The sequence below is a fragment of the Somniosus microcephalus genome, unplaced genomic scaffold (genome assembly GCF_052327205.1).
Source record: "Somniosus microcephalus isolate GS21.2 unplaced genomic scaffold, FLI_Smic_1.0 scaffold1193, whole genome shotgun sequence".
NCBI classification, from domain to species: domain Eukaryota; kingdom Metazoa; phylum Chordata; class Chondrichthyes; order Squaliformes; family Somniosidae; genus Somniosus; species Somniosus microcephalus.
The window spans coordinates 5,680-25,978 of record NW_028226380.1 but is presented as its reverse complement, the minus strand read 5'-3'; the positions used below and the strand labels follow the sequence as shown (position 1 = coordinate 25,978).

Below are 20,299 nucleotides of genomic sequence, written 5' to 3'. Positions count from 1 at the left end.
ATCTCCAGACGCCATCCTACAACTCATCCGTTCATCCTTGACCACAATGTCTTCACCTTCGACAACCAGTTCTTTACCCAAACACACAGAACAGCCATGGGGACCAAATTCGCACCCCAATACGCCAACATCTTCATGCATAAGTTCGAGCAAGACTTCTTCGCTGCACAGGACCTCCAACCAACGCTATACACCAGATACATCGACGACATTTCCTTCCTATGGACCCACGGCGAAGAATCACTGAAAAGACTACACAATAACATCAACAAGTTCCATCCCACCATCAAACTCACCATGGACTACTCCTCAGACTCGGTTTCATTCTTGGACACATGAATCTCCATCAAAGATGGACACCTCAGCACTTCACTCTACCGCAAGCCCACGGACAACCTCACGATGCTCCACTTCTCCAGCTTCCACCCTAACCATGTTAAAGAAGCCATCCCCTATGGACAAGCCCTGCGAATACACAGGATCTGCTCAGACGAGGAGGAACGTGATGGACACCTACAGACGCTGAAAGACGCCCTCGTAAGATTGGGATATGACGCTCGACTCGTCGATCGACAGTTCCAACGGGCCACAGCAAAAAATCGCATAGACCTCCTCAGAAGACAAACACGGGACACAACCAACAGAGTACCCTTCGTCGTCCAGTACTTCCCCGGAGCGGAGAAACTACGCCATGTTCTTCGCAGCCTTCAACATGTCATCGATGATGACGAACACCTTGCTAAGGCCATCCCCACGCCTCCACTACTCACCTTGAAACAGCCGCCTAACCTCAAACAGACCATCGTTCACAGCAAATTACCCAGCTTTTAGGAGAACAGCGACCACGACACCACACAACCCTGCCACAGCAACCTCTGCAAAACATGCCAGATCATCAACACAGATACCATCATCACACGTGAGGACACCACCCACCAGGTACATGGTACATACTCATGTGAGTCAGCCAATGTTGTCTACCTCATATGTTGCAGGAAAGGATGCCCCGGAGCATGGTACATCGGCGAGACCATGCAGACACTGCGACAACAGATGAACGGACACCGCGCAACAATCGCCAGGCAGGAGTGTTCCCTCCCAGTCGGGGAACACTTCAGCAGTCAAGGACATTCAGCCTCCGATCTTCGGGTAAGCATTCTCCAAGGCGGCCTTCGAGACACACGACAATGCAAAATCATCGAGCAGAAACTGATAGCCAAGTTCCACACCCATGAGGATGGCCTGAACTGGGATCTTGGGTTCATTTCACGCTACATGTAACCCCACCTGACGTAGGGTCATCCAGACTCGAGTCGTCGTTGGCTTGTTCTCTCCACACAGATGCGGCTGGACCTGCTGTGATTTCCAGCAAAAAAAATGTTTTTTGTCTGTTTTTTTGTTTTTCATACAGACCCCAGCATCTGCAACATTTGACCCCTTGTGACCCCACCTCATTGCTCTTTGATGTAATGTTTTCCTGACTGACCTGTTTGGACACCATTTACACCTTTGATTGCTGTGATTATCTCTCTGCCGAGGTGTGATAAATGGCAGTTAGAAAGATTACCTGTAAACATCTGACATTATTCTCTGACTATATAAGCTGTGTTTTTATGCATCTCTCCACCTCACCTGACGAGGGAGCAGTGCTCCGAAAGCTTGTGATTTCAAATAAAGCTGTTGGACTATAACCTGGTGTTGTGTGATTCCTTACATTTGTCCACCCCAGTCCAACACCGGCATCTCCACACTTTAGTTTTTCGGCCTGTCTTCTCCACTTCTAAGAAGTTGGGAGATGCACTTATAAGGTGGATAACTATGTTCTAACCTGCACTATTGTGGACATCCTGAAATTTATTGGTGAAGAATGCAGTAGAGCCACTTCTCACTTAGAGTTCAAATGTCTTCTTCATTCAACTTTCGAAGACACGCACTTGGAACGCACTCAGGTTAACAACTTTTCTGAAGGGACAGAGTCCTTATAAAGCCCAGCCGCTAGTTCAACTTGAATATTACCGTCAATTTGTTCGCAGTATCCTTTCAAATGTTTATTATCAAAATTTCAAATATATTCTTTAAAACGTCTTCATCATTTGGTATTATAACAAACTATCAGCTAAGTTTGATGCACTTTCCGTAGAGTACCCCTGCCATTAATTATTTCACGCTAGGTTTGTCAAGTATAGCATTTAACTGTTTTAGCATTTCCAGTCCTGCTTCTTCGACATGAGTGATGTGTGATATGAATCACAAAATGTAAATTACTTGTGTTTGTAGGAAACAACTGGATAACATCAGATCTGTACATTCCCTTAATGAAACTGGGGACTTTCCCCAAGAGAACCTTCTCAAAAAGTAGAGAATACCGAGGCAGCATTTTGGTAGACCTCTTTTGGGGGGTTTGTTGTGGTTTATTTATTGACCCCTCCTCTTATCTGTTGCCAATCCAGAGTCAGTGATGGAGGTTATAACCGAAACTTGGATAGAGCTTTTGGGTTTCGGGCTCATGATCTTAATATTAAGGCAAAAAGTTGGTCCGTTCTCACCATTCGTGATCAGTTTGGAGATCAAAAGACGGAGGTATCATTAGTACTAATTAATTGACACTGACAAGTTGATTCTAAATTGTTCAACCGCATGGAAGACATATTCCACCGTTATCTAAAATAGGTGTTTAATGATGTGCTCTTGCGTTGATTCCAACCAAGAGTTCTGAGATCAATAGAAACATAGAAAAATAGGAGCAGGAGTAGGCCATTCGGCCCTTCGAGCCTGCTCCGCCATTCAATATGATCATGGCTGATCCTCTATCTCAATACCATATTCCCGCTCTCTCCCCATACCCCTTGATGCCTGGGAAAGCCAAGCATTTGATAGAGAAATGCCACCGCACTGTGAGTTTTATTTTCTCATCCATGCATGCTTTAGAACGATGACATAGAAACATAGAAGATAGGAGGAGGAGTAGGCCATTCGGCCCTTCGAGCCTGCTCTGCCATTCAATGAGATCATGGCTGATCATCCAAATTCAGTACCCTGTCCCTGCCTTCTCCCCATATCCCTTGATCCCTTTAGCCTCAAGAAATATATCCAACTCTTTCTTGAATATATTTAATGAACTGGCCTCCACCACCCTCTGTGGCAGAGAATTCCACAGGTTCACCACTCTCTGGGTGAAGAAATTCCTCCTCATCTCTGTCCTAAATGGCTTACCCCTTATCCTTAGAGTATGACCCCTGGTTCTGGACTCCCCGGCCATCAGAAACATCCTTTCTGCATCTAGTCTGTCCAGACCTGACAGAATTTTATAGGTTTCGATGAGATCCCCTCTCAATCTTCTAAACTCCAGTGAGTATAAGCCCAATCGACACAATCTCTCCTCATACGTCATTCCTGCCATCCCAGGTATCAGCCTGGTGAATCTTCGCTGCACTCCCTCCATGGCAAGAATGTCCTTCCTCAGGTAAGGTGACCAAAACTGCACACAATACTCAAGGTGCGGTCTCACCAAGGCCCTGTACAACTGCAGCAAGACATCTTTATTCCTGTACTCGAACCCTTTTGCTACGAAGGCCAACATACCATTTGCCTTCTTAACCGCCTGCTGCACCTGCATGCTTACCTTCAGCGACTGGTGCACAATAACACCCAGGTCTCTTTGCACTTCCCCTTCTCCCAATCTATTGCCATTCTAATAATAATCTGCCTTCCTGTTTTTGCCACCAAAGTGGATAACCTCACATTTATCCACATTATAGTGCATTTGCCATGTTTCTGCCCAATCACCCAACCTGTCCAAATCGTACTGGAGTTTCACGACATCCTCCTCACAGCTTACCCTCCCACCCAGCTTTGTGTCGTCTGCGAATTTGGAGATATTACATCCAATTCCCTCGTCCAGATCATTAATATATATTGTGAACAGCTGGGGTCCTAGGACCGATCCTTGCAGTACCCCACTAGTCACTGCCTGCCACTCGGAAAACGACCCGTTTATTCCAACTCCAACTCTTTGCTTTCTGTCTGCCAACCAGTTCTCTATCCAAGTCAATACCTTGCCCCCAATCCCATGTGCCTTAATTTTGCACGCTAATCTCTTATGTGGGACCTTATCGAAAGCCTTCTGAAAGTCCAAATACACCACATCCACTGGTTCTCCCTTATCTATTGACGTGTAACGGCTATAACGACCATTAGACATTTTGTAAATAAACTGGGCCCAGTTCGTTCCCTAAATATGCAAAAAAAAATACAAATATAGTTTATGCACATCAGCGTTATGGGAGATGACGTAACTGCTATTTAGAACTTCTCCACTCTGAGGAGTGTAAGTAATAGGTTCAGGATCGCGAGGATAGCTGGCCAACACATCCTGCTCTGTGACTCCTCGTCTTAATCGGGTGAAGAGCGAGCGAAAAAAATATTCAGAATATTGGAAAAACAAATTGTAATGATTTCGAAAGAAAATCCAGCTAAACTGGTGCACACCTGGCAAATAGGTACAAAGGCCTGGGAGCAAGTCAGTGGACTGTTCCCTCAGGGAAAGGTACGTGCTGTTGGCAAAGTTAAGAAGGGGGCGTTAAGTATCACTTTTTAATGAAAATACATGCCCAGGTTCGTGTGGGCTAGCTCAAGTAAAGCTACAAAATGTAAGGTTCGTGTGGGCTAGCTCAAGTAAAGCTACAAAATGTAAGGTTCGTGTGGGCTAGCTCAAGTAAAGCTACAAAATGTACAATTTTAGACACGTTATACGGCAATGAGACAGACAGATCCTAGACCATAGAAAGAGGAGCTAATGTTTAGATAAATGTGCACATAACCCCAATTCGTCAACTCAGAATTTTCCCAGGAATATCCACAATAAACTGCATCTTCTGGTTCAATCTATATTAAAAACACAATTGTATAGAAACCTCACAACTTACTAAACAAACCAATACGGTTCAAACTCCCCCTACATTGTACAATATAACGGAATCGCCATCCTAATTATAAATTATTAACTCCACCACAATGTGAGATAACAAATATTAAAATTCAATAAAAATAGCTGCTCAGCTATGCAGCAAAAATAACATTTGAAAGATAAACACTTCCAATATGTCACCTTAACCTTCAAGAGAGACTGAGATCATACAGAATGGTGAGCATCCAGTTCTTTCGCTAAGCATCAGACGCTTATTTTCAATCAAGGAGAACTTTATAAAGTTGCCGAAGCCTTTCTCCTCCGTATTGTCTCCAGCGCGGCCTCCTTCTCCTTCAGAATCTCCTTCAGCCGTCTGATCTTCTCATCACGTGGGGTCTTGTCTCCGCTTGAAGGAGGAAGGATCTCAACCGCAGGAGTGTGCTCCCCGGAGACAGCTGAAGTCCCGGGCATACTATCTGTCACAGTGCTACGAGTCTTCCTATGGGAGGATTGCCTTACCGTTCTGTCTAGGGGCAATGAGCTGGAGCTGGTGCATGTCTCGTGGCCACAGCGAGGACTGATGTGGGCCGTTCCATCACTATTTTGTCCCGGGAGACAGCTGTACGCGTGCTCCGATTCCCTGTTCAAAACCCACTTTTTAAAACGTTGCTTCTTAATTGTCGATGGGCATTTGTTACATTCCGCTTTTCTCTTCGCCGCCGATTTGGCCTTGATCTAAAATGAATAGAATCGGAAAATTAGCATAAGATTTGCATGATTGCTCCTAAAGTATCGAAATATTATGTCCCAGTGTCATGCAAAATCATACGTTTTATACGCGTTTGTTCAATGATCTCAGTGTATCCCAAGATGAACCCGATCAATGCATTTTAATCTGTGAGATTGGTGATGGGAAGACGGGATACAGATGAAGCAAGTGACTTTCTTAACAAGTTTCAGTAGTTGGGTGCTTCACTGTGCATCCCTCTCATTGACCTCCACAACACTAATTTCTGTGACAGCGATGTAAAGCAAATGAGGTGTCGCGAACTCCTTCATAAACATCAAGACCCACCTAAAGAGGTGTATTTTGCCTGCAGCCCCGGAGACAGCTCAGGTGTGGCTCAGGTGAATGGTCCCACAGGAGGGAGATTCTTTGCCGCTAGCAATGAGACTTTCTCTGCTCCTACCAGCTCACTTTGTGGCTGTCGCCTCGCTTCTCTGTGCTGACCCTCCCTCCAAAACCCAATGGCCAAAAATACATTCGCAAGCCATGACTTTGAAATGATTATATATCCATAAGCTTGAGCATACCCGGGTGGGCTGCTGCACCAAGTGCTGTGATATCCGCTCGGGCATGGATCGTACAAGCCGGAATAACTGAAGTATTACATCAATAGCGTGTGAATTATCAGGCATAAACTCAAGGATCACCTGCACAATTACCGAGTAAACGGCAACAAACATAGTTTAGAAGGAGATCCGGTCCGACCCAACAATGTCCTAGCTCTTAATAAAGAGCTACAACCTAAAACGGAAGAAGCTGGGATCCAAGGTCAGTCCTGGGAGTGAATAAAGAATATATGGAAGGGCTGGAAGCAGCGAGTGCTGAGTGGGGAGCCCCAGGGGCCGGGGTTAGAACTCCCAGTTTCTAATTTGGATTAACGACTTAGATTTTGAAGTTAAGACGTGAAGTTCACAGATGATCCCAAACGGGGTTCTGATAACTGAATCTATGGAGGCAGCTCGGGAACTCCAAGATGAGATAGCAACATATTTGGAGGAGCAAGTCCGTGGCAGCTGAAATTTAATAGGGCACGTGTTAAGAGCTGCACATAGGGAAGAAACAAATGAATAGCTAAGGATAAAGTTGAGAGAACTGTGGGTTTTAGTAGAATTCGCAGTGAGCATGTTCAATCACTCCAGAGCAGGAACCAGTGAGGCAGTAGAACGCTGAACTTTAGAGCTAAAATAATGAAGTACACGTCAGCGGAACTATGCTCTGGTTAGACCACACCGTGAGTATTGTGTCCATTTCTGGCCACCGAAGCACATTCAAGCCCTGAAGGCAGTTAATAGAAGAGCCTTTGAGGTTTATCCCTACCGTCGGAGTTACAAGATTGGAGGAACTTGGTCTTTCCAGCCTCGAAAGGAGGCGCCATGAAGGTGATCTTATAGAGGGATACAAGATAGCAGATAGTATGGACAAGGTAAATCTGCAACATTGCTTCAAATGAAACCCACGAGAATTGGAAAAAGGCACTAGGTTCCAACTAGGAAAAGCCAAATTTAGGATTGATTTCGGGAAGTTTCTCTTCACACAAGAGTGATCAACACATGGAGTGGAATTTTGGGCATAGTGGTGGGGGGGACACGGAATCACTTCCGAAACAATTGGATATTGGATCTTTCTGAACGAATTAGCCAAAACAGGTTAAATGGCCTTCCTCATCTGTATTTATGTGATACTGTGAACAGTGAGGCTAAGAAGCCAAGTGAGCTATTGTTGACAACAAAATGAGTGGGACGATTAAAGCAATTTCCTAACTCTTGATCCTCCCTCACTATTGCCACGGTTTACCTTCAGCAAGGTAGTGCTGGAAGAAAGCCAGGTTTGGCGTGAACCTGGTGGTTTTAACAACTCTGATAACTCGGGGCAGAATTTAGAGTGGCTGGTTTGAATTTACCCTTACAGATTGATTGGAGTTGGCATCTTCTCTCTCGCTCTGTTATCCAACACAAAGACAGTATGAGGTTGGAATTCGAAGATATAGTTGCGGGCAACAAAGTGTGTGCTCTTAGACATTTCAGCAACGTGCTGCCTTTGTAACAGTAGCGAGTGGCTGTGTGTGCTGTATACAGAACAGGTATATTTAGTTGATTCAAGTTCCCTATTTAATTACAGATCGAAGCATGTTGTAACATGTAGGATTACATGCATTTTGGAGGTTGTTATTTGATTATTGGTGGTTAGAAGGTAAATATGAAGTTGCAGTTGATGCATTCTTGGTCCATGAGCCCATGGATGTCTATCAGGCTGATGATCTAAGGTTATGCTTACACAAAGTTGAAGCATTTTGTGTGCCTAAATTCCTTCTATAATGGGCAGTATTGTGGATATTTTTTTGGTCATCTACAAGCCTGACCTTACTCCATATTCAAAATTGCTCTGAGCCACTAATAAAATATGATTTGTCTAAACTGAGTGAAAATCAGTCACCCTTCTAGTTTGCAACTGACTGTATAAAATGCCAACAGATTAACTGGAAAAATCTTATTTCCCAATGCAGGCATAGCAATAACGTTTTGTCACAAAGGACTATTTTAGCCAGCAAGGTAGCATCTCCTTTCAGACCATGAAGTGAACGTGAGTGTTTTTGTGCCGAGAGGAAACAGTTTAATGCTTGCTATCACATGCAGCCTAATCTTCTCATGTTCCCACCTGCACTAGCTTTACTCAGTTTCACTAGACGACTTCACAGAAAACCTGTGTATGCTACTATGTGGCATTTAAGACTACAGTAGAAAATTTATGTTAACTATATTTGATGGCTAATTGAAATCTGCCTGTTCATTGGTGGGTCTAATGATCAGCAGAACGTCTACAGCTTCAGTGTTGGACTGTAGTGAAAAGGAATGAATGACAATTCCTTTCCAGCAGGTACTGTTTGAAGCCAGATATACCTCATGCATCTAAGTTTGAACTTTTAGATCCAGTAGTGTTCCTCACACACCTCTTCCCACTGTGGTAACCTATTCAGACTCAAGGTCATCCAGAGTATGACAACTTCCAGAATTCCATTTATGCTCCAAATGCATCCACTTGAAGGATGAATAATGTAGATATCTTTAGGATCTGACCTAAAGAATTGAATATTCAGCTTTACACCTACATGATTCAGGTGTGGCTATTCACTAAACTACTGTTCTGCATACAACAGATGTCCAACTCAACACTATTCCAGAATAACCAATGTAGAAGGGCATTCTTTTTGCACAACGTTCCATAACTGCTAGCATATGCTACCAATATCCCAAATTGATTTTCAAACTCCAATAGGGCTTATCTACATCCTTCATAGATTTCCAGGAACTAAGTAAGTCATTTAGTGAACGTCCCAAGATGCAGTAGTAGCTGGCCAGAGCTTTTAGTTTCGATGAATTATTTTAAAGTTGCTGACCTTCATGAAGCATGAGTTTGGTCCCAATCTATCTTTGTCACCATTACTTCAGACATGCTGTGGTGGGATGAAAACATTTCAGTTTAAGGTACTATTTTTTATATTTGCCTTCAGTTGCATAAGTGCTCCCCAAGCTTCTGCTGATCGTTAAGACAGCTCTCGGACAGGAGATCACTGTCTCTTCTGAGGAGACTTAGCATCAATTTCTTACCACCCAAGTGAAAGACTAGACAGCAGAGTTTTTGTTGCTCCTATAGTGAATGCCTTACTACTGATGTATGTTCTCTTTGGCACTGGATTTCTAATGCTCATGGCTTTCTGTACTGACTTTCTTACCTAGGGTCCTATAGATAACAAAAATGGGGCGTAATTGCACTTTACAGCATATCAACAGTTCAGCAGCTCTTCATTCTTGAATCCAATCAAATTGCTGCTAAGACATCAAGTTTTCTCTGATGTGATTTCTCACAGTCCAGCCTCCTTCTAATTCAGGTCATGAAACTTAACAAGAAGTCATCAATGCACAAAGGCCAAGCTGTTACAAGGTCCTATGCTTTCACAACTCCGCTACCTCCAACAAAATGGAACATACTTAGAAGGCACTTGAAAATATTCCAACTTGCAATTTTGCAGCTTGCTGCAATTCATTTGTCTGGATGTCATCAGAGACCTTTATCAGCAATCTCAGACCTAAAGATATCGATCTTATTCATCCTTCAAGGGGATGTACTTGGAGCAATAGGCTAATGCCTGCTGAGATATTTTGGTTTGTTGAATGGGGACTCCCTTAAGCTTAACTCATCTTAGATGCCATTGAACATTGTCCTCAATACTTTTGGAACCTCCTTTGAATCTTTTAGATTCAGTATTTCCAAGAACCTATCCTCTAACGTGATATATTGCATAGATATATCAGATTGAAGTCTAGGGGGCTCTGGAGAGCACACCTTTGTTCAATTTGTTCAGGCCAAGCTTGCTGTCCATACCTTGTTTTATCAAAGATGGTCTCACCCTTCTCTGCAACTGATGTACTCAATATAAGGTAATATCTCAAAATTGGTTATTTGGAGCTGGCACCGCATTAGTTATTTGTCCTATCTGTATTAATGGAACACACAAAGTTCTGTCATTCATTTTGTTGAAAGACAGCTATAATTGCAAGGCTTCACAAAGTACACTACCTGTTCCACCAAATGAAGCATTTCCTCAGTCTGTATCCCCAGCAACAATTTAGCATTTGAGCACGTTAAAAAGGAGGTTTTGTCTAACACAGAGGGCAGAATGGTTCATGCAAGAACTTCACAAACTATTTAGTTTATGGTCAACCATCTGTCAGTTTCTGCTGAATCTTTTAGCAGTGACGCTCAGCAAGCAATTACCTTTGGTTATGTTCACATAAAGTACTCAACAGAATTAAGAATAACTGGAAAAAAATTGTTTTAAATAGCTGGGGGTTTTATTCTAAGAAGCCTGCTCCTTTCTTACAGTGGTTTTATCATTTTTGGCAGTTCTGCTTGTCTATCTTTTCATTTGTTAAAGAATGTTCTAAATAGCAATCTTGCCACTATGTATACAGTGGCTTTATAAAAAAAAAATATCCCTACAGTTCTAGGCATGTCTATTCAAATGACCTTTGATATTACCCAAAGGTTTCCTACCCAAAGTTGATAGTGGAACTGCCCTTATTGACAATGTTTATGCAGAAAGGGCTGATCCATGTACCTTACTTCAAAATTAATTGTGCCCTGTCAATATAGCAGGTGAGACTCTTAGGTACCCATATAGTAAATATAGGTTCTACTCCCATGTAAGAGCACAAGATGAAATAGAAATTTCCGCCCAAGATTGAAATTCTGGAACTGCCTTAGTTAGGAACTTCACACAACTCAGCTACTGGCTCCTAGAGATTACGGACTTGCCTAGTTGAAACTGAGGCCAGTTTTGCATAAAAGCATGCAAAGGGTGAAAAATATAGTATACAAGATCACAAAGTACATTTTTCTAAAGTCCCAAGGTCCAAATCTTAACTAGAATCTGATGTATCTCTGTAGAAAGGCCATTTACTACATAGTACAGTAGCTGGTCAAAAACCAAAAAAAGAGTCCTTCGCAAGAAAAATCTCAAGCTATAAAGTCCTGCCTGAATACAATCAGCAATATAACATATGGTGACTATTTTGGATCTGAAGGGCCAACCACAAAGCTGATAGGAAATATTCAAATGGAGCTTTGACACATCTAATGGCCAGGCTCAAATAAATGTGCAGTGAATCAGTAGCCATGTTCACCAGAGGCCTATGCAAACATGTACAGTGGCACAGTCAGTACCAAGCCCAAGGAGGGACACTAACCAGTACCACAGTGGCTTGACATACCCTAGCTACCAGTGTGAACATTGAGCCACTCGTACACCTAGATCCCAGGTTCATGTCACAATTAACGCCAGTAGGCCCCGTTATCTTGCTGGCTGCAGGCCTACTTTCTCTTGAAGGAGGATATTCCAACGTTCTATTAAGAGCTCACCAAGATGGGAGACAACTCCAGGCAAACTGAACAAGTCAATATTTCACATTTGGAAGACAGACATTAGAGGCAGCAATCTTGAGTTGCCATAGTAAAACCGCAGGAGCGCTTAATATATTCCTTAAACCCCCATCAACATCTTGGAAGTTTCTGAGATTTAAAAACCACAAGTGAACGAAGAAATAAATAACTGAGCTTAGTGCCATCCAGGTGAAAATGACAGAAAATGAGTATCTAACGAAAATCGATCAATCCCACAACAAGAACAGATTCATGAACAAGGAGGAGAACCATTCTATAGCACAAGACTGTCACATGAGCTCTATATAAAAACAAGTCTTAAAAGAGACCAACATATAGGAATTCTCTAAAAACAATCATCTTAAAATGCATTTAAAGAAAAAAAGAGTTCCAGAAAATCCCCCAAATTCCTATTTACCAGGGAATAAATCTTATTCAAACTTTTTAAACTAATGAACAGAAAAAAAATTAAATGACACTGCATTGTGAAGAGGATTGTAGGTGCTTAACCCACTGAAAAGGCAATTCACATATGGAAGATTGTTAAACATGCACCATAGTGGTGTACCTACAGAATTCACTGAGTGCCAGATTGAGCCCTGGATGCAAATGGAGTGAAAAATACAGATAAACGAGCTCTTGCTCACTGAACACACTGATAGCAAGCCAGTCCCCTCAGGAAGGTAATGGTGCAAAAGGTAAAAAAGAATTACTTGTCTTTTAATAAATCAAACTGCGAGTGCAGGTTAGTTCAGGCTTGCTTAGCTATTTTGCAACTAGGAAATATACAATATCAAATGTATTCCACAGCGATGGACCAGATAGATCCTAAAGTGCAGAAGATATCTATGGGACGGGACTTGGGTGTTTAGAACCCAGCACCAGCACAGTAAGTACCCAGTTTGTTAGCCCAGGAATTCACACAAAAATAAAATGCATTTTAGGTTCAATATATATTAAGTACACAATTAATTGGAAAACTATACTAAACAGATCAATACAGCCGAATGATCACATATTCTCCCCTTACATTGTACAATAGAGTGCAACCACCACCCTGGTTTTAAATTATCAAGTTTGCTACAATTTAAAATGGCAAATATTAAAATTCAATAAGTGGCTGCTCAACTATGCAGCAAAAATAACATTACAAAAACAAACTTTAAATATTTGTCATCTTAAATTTACCAAGAGAGACTGAGATGACACAGAATTGTGAACATCCAGTTCATCAGAAAAATTGCACAGCAAGGACACAGGCTCTTAATTTTGATCGAGAACATTATAAAGGTGCCAAAACCATTTTCTTCCGTATTGCCTCCAACGTGGCCTCCTTCTCCTTCAAAATCTCCTTCAGCCGTCTGATCTTCTCATCGCGCGTAGTTTCATCGATATTCAAGGGAGAGAGGGGAGAGGAACTGTGTGCTGCACTGATCTCAGCCGTAGAGGAGTGTCCCATTGAGAGAGATGAGGTGCTGGGCGCAGGAACAGGTACAGTGGAGACAGCAGAGGGGCTGTGTGCACTATTTGTCCCAGTGCCGAGAGTCATCATGGGTGAAGATTCTATTATCGAGCTCTCCTCCGGCACTGAGCTGGGCTCAGGTGAGCTGGTGAATGTTTCCTGTCCACAATGAGAGTTGGCGCAGGAGGCTGCTCCGGCACCGCGGGAGGCTGCTTCTGCACCGTGGGAGGCTGCTTCGGCACCGCGGGAGGCTGCTTCGGCACCGCGGGAGGCTGCTCCGGCACCGCGGGAGGCTGCTTCGGCACCGCGGGAGGCTGCTCCGGCACCGCGGGAGGCTGCTCCGGCACCGCGGGAGGCTGCTTCGGCACCGCGGAAGGCTGCTTCGGCACCGTGGGAGGCTGCTCCTGCACCATGGGAGGCTGCTTCGGCAACGCGGGAGGCTGCTTCGGCACCGTGGGAGGCTGCTCCTGCACCATGGGAGGCTGCTTCGGCACCGCGGGAGGCTGCTTCGGCACCATGGGAGGCTGCTCCTGCACCATGGGAGGCTGCTTCGGCACCGCGGGAGGCTGCTTCGGCACCGCGGGAGGCTGCTTCGGCACCGCGGGAGGCTGCTTCGGCACCGTGGGAGGCTGCTCCTGCACCATGGGAAGGTGCTTCTGTATTGTATACGGGAAGGCAGCTGTAAGCATGCTCAGATTCCCAGTTTGAAATTAACCTTTTTAGGCATTGTTTCTTAACTGTCACTGAACACTTGATATTTTCTGGTTTTCTTTTCACTGCTGATTTGGGCTCAAGTTTAATCTAAAAGAGAGAAAAAAAAAATCAGAAAATCAGCAATACATGCATTCAAGTTTGTCTTGCATGTAAAGGACACTGCTCCTTAAATTTCAGGATTATTTTATAATTGCCATATAAAATCATAGGACGCACTTCAAAGCAATATATTTACATTTTTAACGAACAAAGCCCCTTGAATTTTACGAGCAACTGCGGCCAAATTTACTTCAAACCTGTGAAATAAGGAATTTCGCTCTTGATATTGTGGTAGCACTGAGTCAGAGGGTTGTGGGTTCAAGTCCCACTCCAGAGGCTTGAGCACATAATCCAGGCTGACACTCCAGTGCAGTAGAGTGCGTGCAGCACTGTCGGAGGTGGCGTCTTCCATGTGAGATGTTAAACCGAGGGCCCGCTTACTCTCTCGTGGATGTAAATGATACCATGGCACTATTTGAGGAGCAGGGGAGTTCTCCCTGCGTTCTGGCCAATATTCATCTCTCAACTAACACTTAAAACAGATGGTCATTTGTTTCACTGTTGTTTGTGGAAAATTGCTGTGCGCAAATTACAATAGTGGCTACACTTCAAAAGTACTTCATTGAATTTGAAGCGTTTGGGACGGCCTGAGGTTGTGAAAGGCACTACGGGCTGTATATAAATGCAAGTTCTTCCTTTCTAATGATTGTAAAGTCAAATTTTAGGCATTATCTGAAACTAAACAATATTACACTAAAGGAGCTTTAGAACTCCCTTGATGAAACCACGGGGTAAAGGTACCATTTGGTGTAGCGCTAAGCCACATAAACCAGAAAGTCTCCAGTTTGAGACCAGCCAGGACACCAGTACGGGTGCTATAATTGGCCTTATTTCTTCTGGACTAAAGAGAAGAGGAGGAAATATTTGAAGCAGGATTTCCGTTCCTGATCCAGTGGCTCTTGTTGGAAAAGGTGGCCAGGATTGGGTTCTGCTCTGATGCCTTCCACAGTCAAATAGCTTACTAATACTCACTGTTCAGGCTCACACATTAAGAATGATCATTTGACAACAGGACTGAACCTCTGTCAGTCCCTAAAGAAATGTAAGAATCATTATCTTAAGGAGAGGAATGAAAGTGAGGGGAAAATGCACGGAATTATATTAAAAATATAGAATTCTACTGTTTCTTAACCTACATATTTGGTAGTTACTACATTTGAGAAGACAGTGTACTCGAACAGTTACTGTGAACAGGTCCCCAAGTGTTTGTCATAGACTCAGTTACTCTACACAAAATCTCACGCACAGAGGACTTTACAATTTTCAGCCAGCTTTTTAAATAAGTCAGTGCTACTGAAATCGAGATGTACCTCTATCTCCTTTGTATGGTATGCGTAATATTCTGCCTCTATAGGTTCCTCTTTTTTAATAACTGGAAGCATCAAATTCACTTGTGTCTCTTTACTAATTGCATCACTCTGTAGTTCATCCATTTTCTCGGTCGGGTGATGGGGTGACTCTAGTGACTCAGAGCTTGCGGGAGAATTGCACTTCTCCCACTGCTCCAGCTGTTTTGGAGATATTCTGGTGAGGCAGATTCGGAGATTGGTGTGAATTCCTGCCTTCTTCAGTAACTGCTCATCGGTTTCCTCTCTAGCAGTCCCACAAATCCGCTCTGAATGCTGATGGAAAGTGGGAAGAGGGAAAAGAAGAGGAAGAAAGGTTTTAACCATTCAACAAATACAAACATTTTTTGGCAAATAAGCTGAAGAAACTTGGATTGCAGTACTCAGAAACCGAACTGCATGGTGGAATAAGAACAATCTTCAAGCAAGATACATTTTAATACAAGAGGCCACAACATTAAAAATCACATTTTTTATCATGCCACTGATCTAATCTATTATTTTGATTCACAACTGTGGTGGTTTAAATAGTGTACAATTTACAATCACTTAGTGCAAATGATGCCCGCTGCATACATGTTCAAGAAACATGCAAGGTAAATAAGATAGTGACAGTTCAAAAGACAGCATTGTGACACCATGCAGAGTGAAACTCAGGTCATCTCTACCCCAACATCTCAAAGTAGTAACATACTACGTTATCCTACATATTATATGTAATTGAAAAGGGAAGAGAAGAGTCTAGGTGTCATTTTTATTCAGATTGTTCCTTTTTTATTAAAATGATATTCTTAAACTTCAAAGTGTCGGACATGAATAGAGACCTATCCATTGGGTCTCAGTCATTGGTGGGTCACTCTATGATGTTACAGGCAGCTCATAGCATGGTTTCATGGGTTACGTTGGTTCAGCTGATCCCCAGTTATGGCCTCATTGCAATTAATGGAGCTGCTCCAGGACATAAAGGGCTGCTCCCTGTCGATGGCTTTTCACAGAGCAGAAACCTGACTGGCACATCGCCGCAGAAAATTGAACAATCATTTAAAATTAATGTTATGCCCTTCAGGGTGTGGGATGTTAGTCCTATGGAATGGAACACTTTCCACTCCAGGGACTCGTGCCAACATCAAGCGTTCTCAAATTAGGTACAGCACGGTTAGATACAGAGTAAAGCTCTGCCTTATCAATGCACCTCAGCTCTCCTCTCAGAAGAGCACCCTTTATTGCATCAGTGGAACATTCTTTCATTTCCCACACCAGCCATTGAGTCTCTTACCAATTCTGGACAAGTGAACATATTGTTGTGTTGTGGGCCATGTATAATGGGGACAAGGTTGAAACCACCCAAACACATTTCACACAGCACTTGAAAAGTACTCCTCCTTGACTTTCCTTCCCTTTAACTGTTACTGACCATTTTTTTTCTGAAGCAGAGTGATTGTGACATACAGCGAAAGCCAATTAACATCACGTTAAAATCAGAGACGTGCCACATAATTTGAATAGAAATGGTATGCGGTTTATGTCACTGAAGGTAACTGAGAAATAACACAGCTTTTGCACACTGCAGTGTTAGAGTTGATGCTGTAGAATAGAACAATCTCAGTTGGGTAAAAGCAGGAGAACAAATGACAAAGTGCACTGCAAGGAAGCATCAGGCTCAAGTGATACTGTCAGTTCAATGATGCATGTCTGACACTCAGAATACAGACATCTTCGAACAGGTCATTGGACAAATGCAAAGACTGAACACTTTCTATAATGTTCTGTGGAATGAGTTGTGGGTTATTAAATGAGTAACAATCAGTAATAGCAATGTGAAAGTTTTCATTTGGAAACATTATGTACTCGATATACACACAGAAATCTAACATTGTCCGAATTGCCAATATATTTTTGTGGAAAATAATTTATAGACTTGAAGTTGACTGCAACAGAGGCCACTAATAATTTAACTGACAATGCAGGGCCCCAAAGTGCAGTTATTTAGGCTAGGGTGGCAGTCGGAATTCTACAGTCTGCCTCAGCAGCCTGAAGTAAGAGGAGAAATCGGGCAGTATTCCCACATCTCATTGCTATCCACCAACCCTTGGATGCCTGGCCAGGAAAGGAGCGGGCTTAGCACCCCCACGGTCAAATAGCCTTTCCACAGTCTCTGTCTGGGTAAATACCTATAAGACTGACCATTTGAGAAAGATACCAATGTGGCTCCACAAGAGCCAGCTCCTTGAAGAAGGGAGGAAAAGAACTGCAGGTTAAACGTGTAGCTCATCTGAATCTAGGTACCCAATGCAAAAGTGGGGACAGAAATACAACCGCTACTCACATACACAGGTGCTCTCTCTACAGCCTCTGTCCCATACTGGAAAGAAGGTCCCAGCTATAAAAGTCATTTGTTTCTCAAGGCCAGCTTACTGCTCAATCTGAGCACAACATTTCATGCTTCAACTAATTTTTAAGCATGGTACAGTGATTAGCAAGTTTACTATTCTGAGTGTTTATCAGCTCCACCATTAGCGGATTGGCAAATTGCATTGACTTTTAATAAGGGCCGTTGCAACGTCAGATATTTGCACAGGGTGGGTAAGCAAAGGATCATATTTTTTGTACAAAGTTTAAGTTATGAACAGCAACGACCGGAACATGCAAAGGTAACAGTTAAAAAAAAAATCTCAGCTCCAGAAAACACAGAAAAGGTCTGGCTAGAGTCCAAAGTAGAATACTAGACAGACTAGATGCAGGAAGGATGTTCCTGATGGCCGGGGAGTCCAGAACCAGGGGACACAGTCTAAGGATAAGGGGTAAGCCATTTAGGACAGAAATGAGGAGGAATTTCTTCACCCAGAGAGTGGTGAACCTGTGGAATTCTCTACCACACAAGGCAGTTGAGGCCAATTCATTAAATATATTCAAGAAGGAGTTAGATATATTTCTTGAGGCTAAAGGGATCAAGGGATATGGGGAGAAGGCAGGGACAGGGTACTGAATTTGGATGATCAGCCATGATCTCATTGAATGGCGGAGCAGGCTTGAGGGGCCGAATGGCCTACTCCTGCTCCTATCTTCAATGTTTCTATGTTTAATACTACTGTGCAGTTTAATTTTGCAACTATCAACTATTTTAACAACATTTAAAGCAGCCAAATCTATGAAGCATTATTTCCCAGTGCAAAGTGCAGCACAACCAGACAATACAAATGTATCTTCATTCTATCAGAAAAAACTTAAAAACTATGCAAAAACTTACCTCACGCAGAATGCCTTGTATATCCTGAGCCCTATGCTGGTCATTGGCATTTTGGACACCGACTGCCGTTCTACAGGCATCTGTGGGCCGGCTTAAGAATTGGTTCTCCTCCTGCTCGACAGGTTCAGGTTCAGGGTCCTCTGGTTCCTCTTTGATTTTGGTTAGTAAATCGGTCTGCGGTAAAACGGCAGACGAGACGTTCTCTTTCTCTGCATGACTCACGGAAGTTGAGACACTCCCGGGGCATGGGCTGGGCAATCCACCGTTCTTCTGGACGACTAGGTAGACTTTACCATTGTACATAACTAGGGCATTCTCCTTGAATGGAGAAAATAGGTCGGCCCCCATTTCTGTCGTTGCAGTTGACGGCGATGGTATCAGGTTTGTTGTGCCGCTCTCCACATGCTGCTGATCAGCCAGGCTCTTTAAGATCTTCGAGGCCAAGTTATTGGAGGATTTAACCGGAATAAGGCAGTGCGCTAAAGACTGCGGATTCTTCTGCACGACCCACTTCATCGGACTGTCCTGAAACTGGGTCTGCTCGGCATTAGAAACTGCTGTACCGCTGGCAACAGCAGCAGGTGCTGCTGTGCCTGGAACAGGGCTGTCACCGGAGGTGGGAGCTGTGGGCAGCTGCACAATGTTCTTGGGGAGAATGTTTGGGAGGCGCTTCTGCGTCGTCTTCACAGTGTTCACTGGACAAACGTAAATGACAGTCGGAGATGACTTCGTAGATTCAGGCGAGCTAGCGAGGTTGGACGCTGCAGTAGCCAGTATTTTCTGCTGGATAGCAAGGGGCAGTGAAGATGCTGGAACATATCTGACTTCTGCATTTGCAGGGATCTGAAGATGATGGCCAGAAGGCAACACTGGAGACTTTAAAACCATGTAAGTCTTCTGCTCCGTAGCCAAAGTGGGAGATGCTTGGGTCTTCTGTACAGCTGGACCAGGCAAAGCGACTGTTCTTCGATTATAAGCCTTTTGGTCTGTAGCTAAAGTGGGAGATGCTTGGGTCCCCTTCCTCGATAGACCAGGCAAAGCAACTGCTGTCAGACTAGGGCATTGCAAAGATGCCACTGCTGGTGCTGTAAATATGTTATCGTGTGGAGGATTGACTGGAGACATCCCACTGTGGCTGGCTGATCCTTCAAGTGATGCTATTACAAACCTTCCTGCGTTGGTTTGCTGCAACACGGGAAGACACGCTGTTGGAGCACTGCAAGCTGTTGTTTTATTTTGCGTTGCAACATGGATCACGGTCGACACATTTACTTTGGAAGGCATACTACCAGTGGAAACAGGAACGGAAACGGGAACAGAAACGGGAACGGCTGGGACGTAATGTCCAGGGATGTTGGAAAGTGGAATTAGTTTCAGGAGGTTCTTCCCATCCCGACTCGTACTCTGCACAATCCGATACATGCATCCTGAAATGCTAGGAGAGACATTAAAAAGTTTTATTAAGTGATACAGGCATATCTATTTCTGTAACAAAGGATGTTACACTGTATCAGTAACCAAGCTACAGCACATTCTGTCTATTTATCGTGTCAAATACAAACAATTCTGTTCACACAAGTAGATGATGCTATCTTAACTGAACTGTGATAAAATAATGCCTTTCCTGCAAAAGAATTCATACATAAAACAGAACATCCATTGCATCAATTCCCATACATGTTTTGGAGTGCTTTTTTTAAAAAAAAGAAAAAACATTTTTGCCATAACCGTTCCAAATTCCATGTATAGAGCAGTGGCCTTACTGCCTGTTTTTTCCCCCCATCGAGTAATCAAGCTGAAC

The 20,299-nt window shown here is 43.4% G+C and overlaps 1 protein-coding gene across 1 annotated transcript; it reads right to left on the bottom strand.

The window, feature by feature from the left end:
* Window positions 1–2,033: 2,033 nt before the first annotated feature.
* LOC147080768 (uncharacterized) lies at window positions 2,034–20,070 on the bottom strand. Its single transcript, XM_085981095.1, has 4 exons — window positions 18,499–20,070; window positions 15,216–15,527; window positions 12,931–13,893; window positions 2,034–5,641 (listed from the first exon to the last, which is right to left on the bottom strand). Exons 1-4 carry the CDS (start codon window positions 19,918–19,920, stop codon window positions 5,201–5,203), a joined length of 3,138 nt encoding a protein of 1,045 aa, XP_085837221.1. The 5' UTR covers window positions 19,921–20,070; the 3' UTR covers window positions 2,034–5,200.
* Window positions 20,071–20,299: the final 229 nt, after the last annotated feature.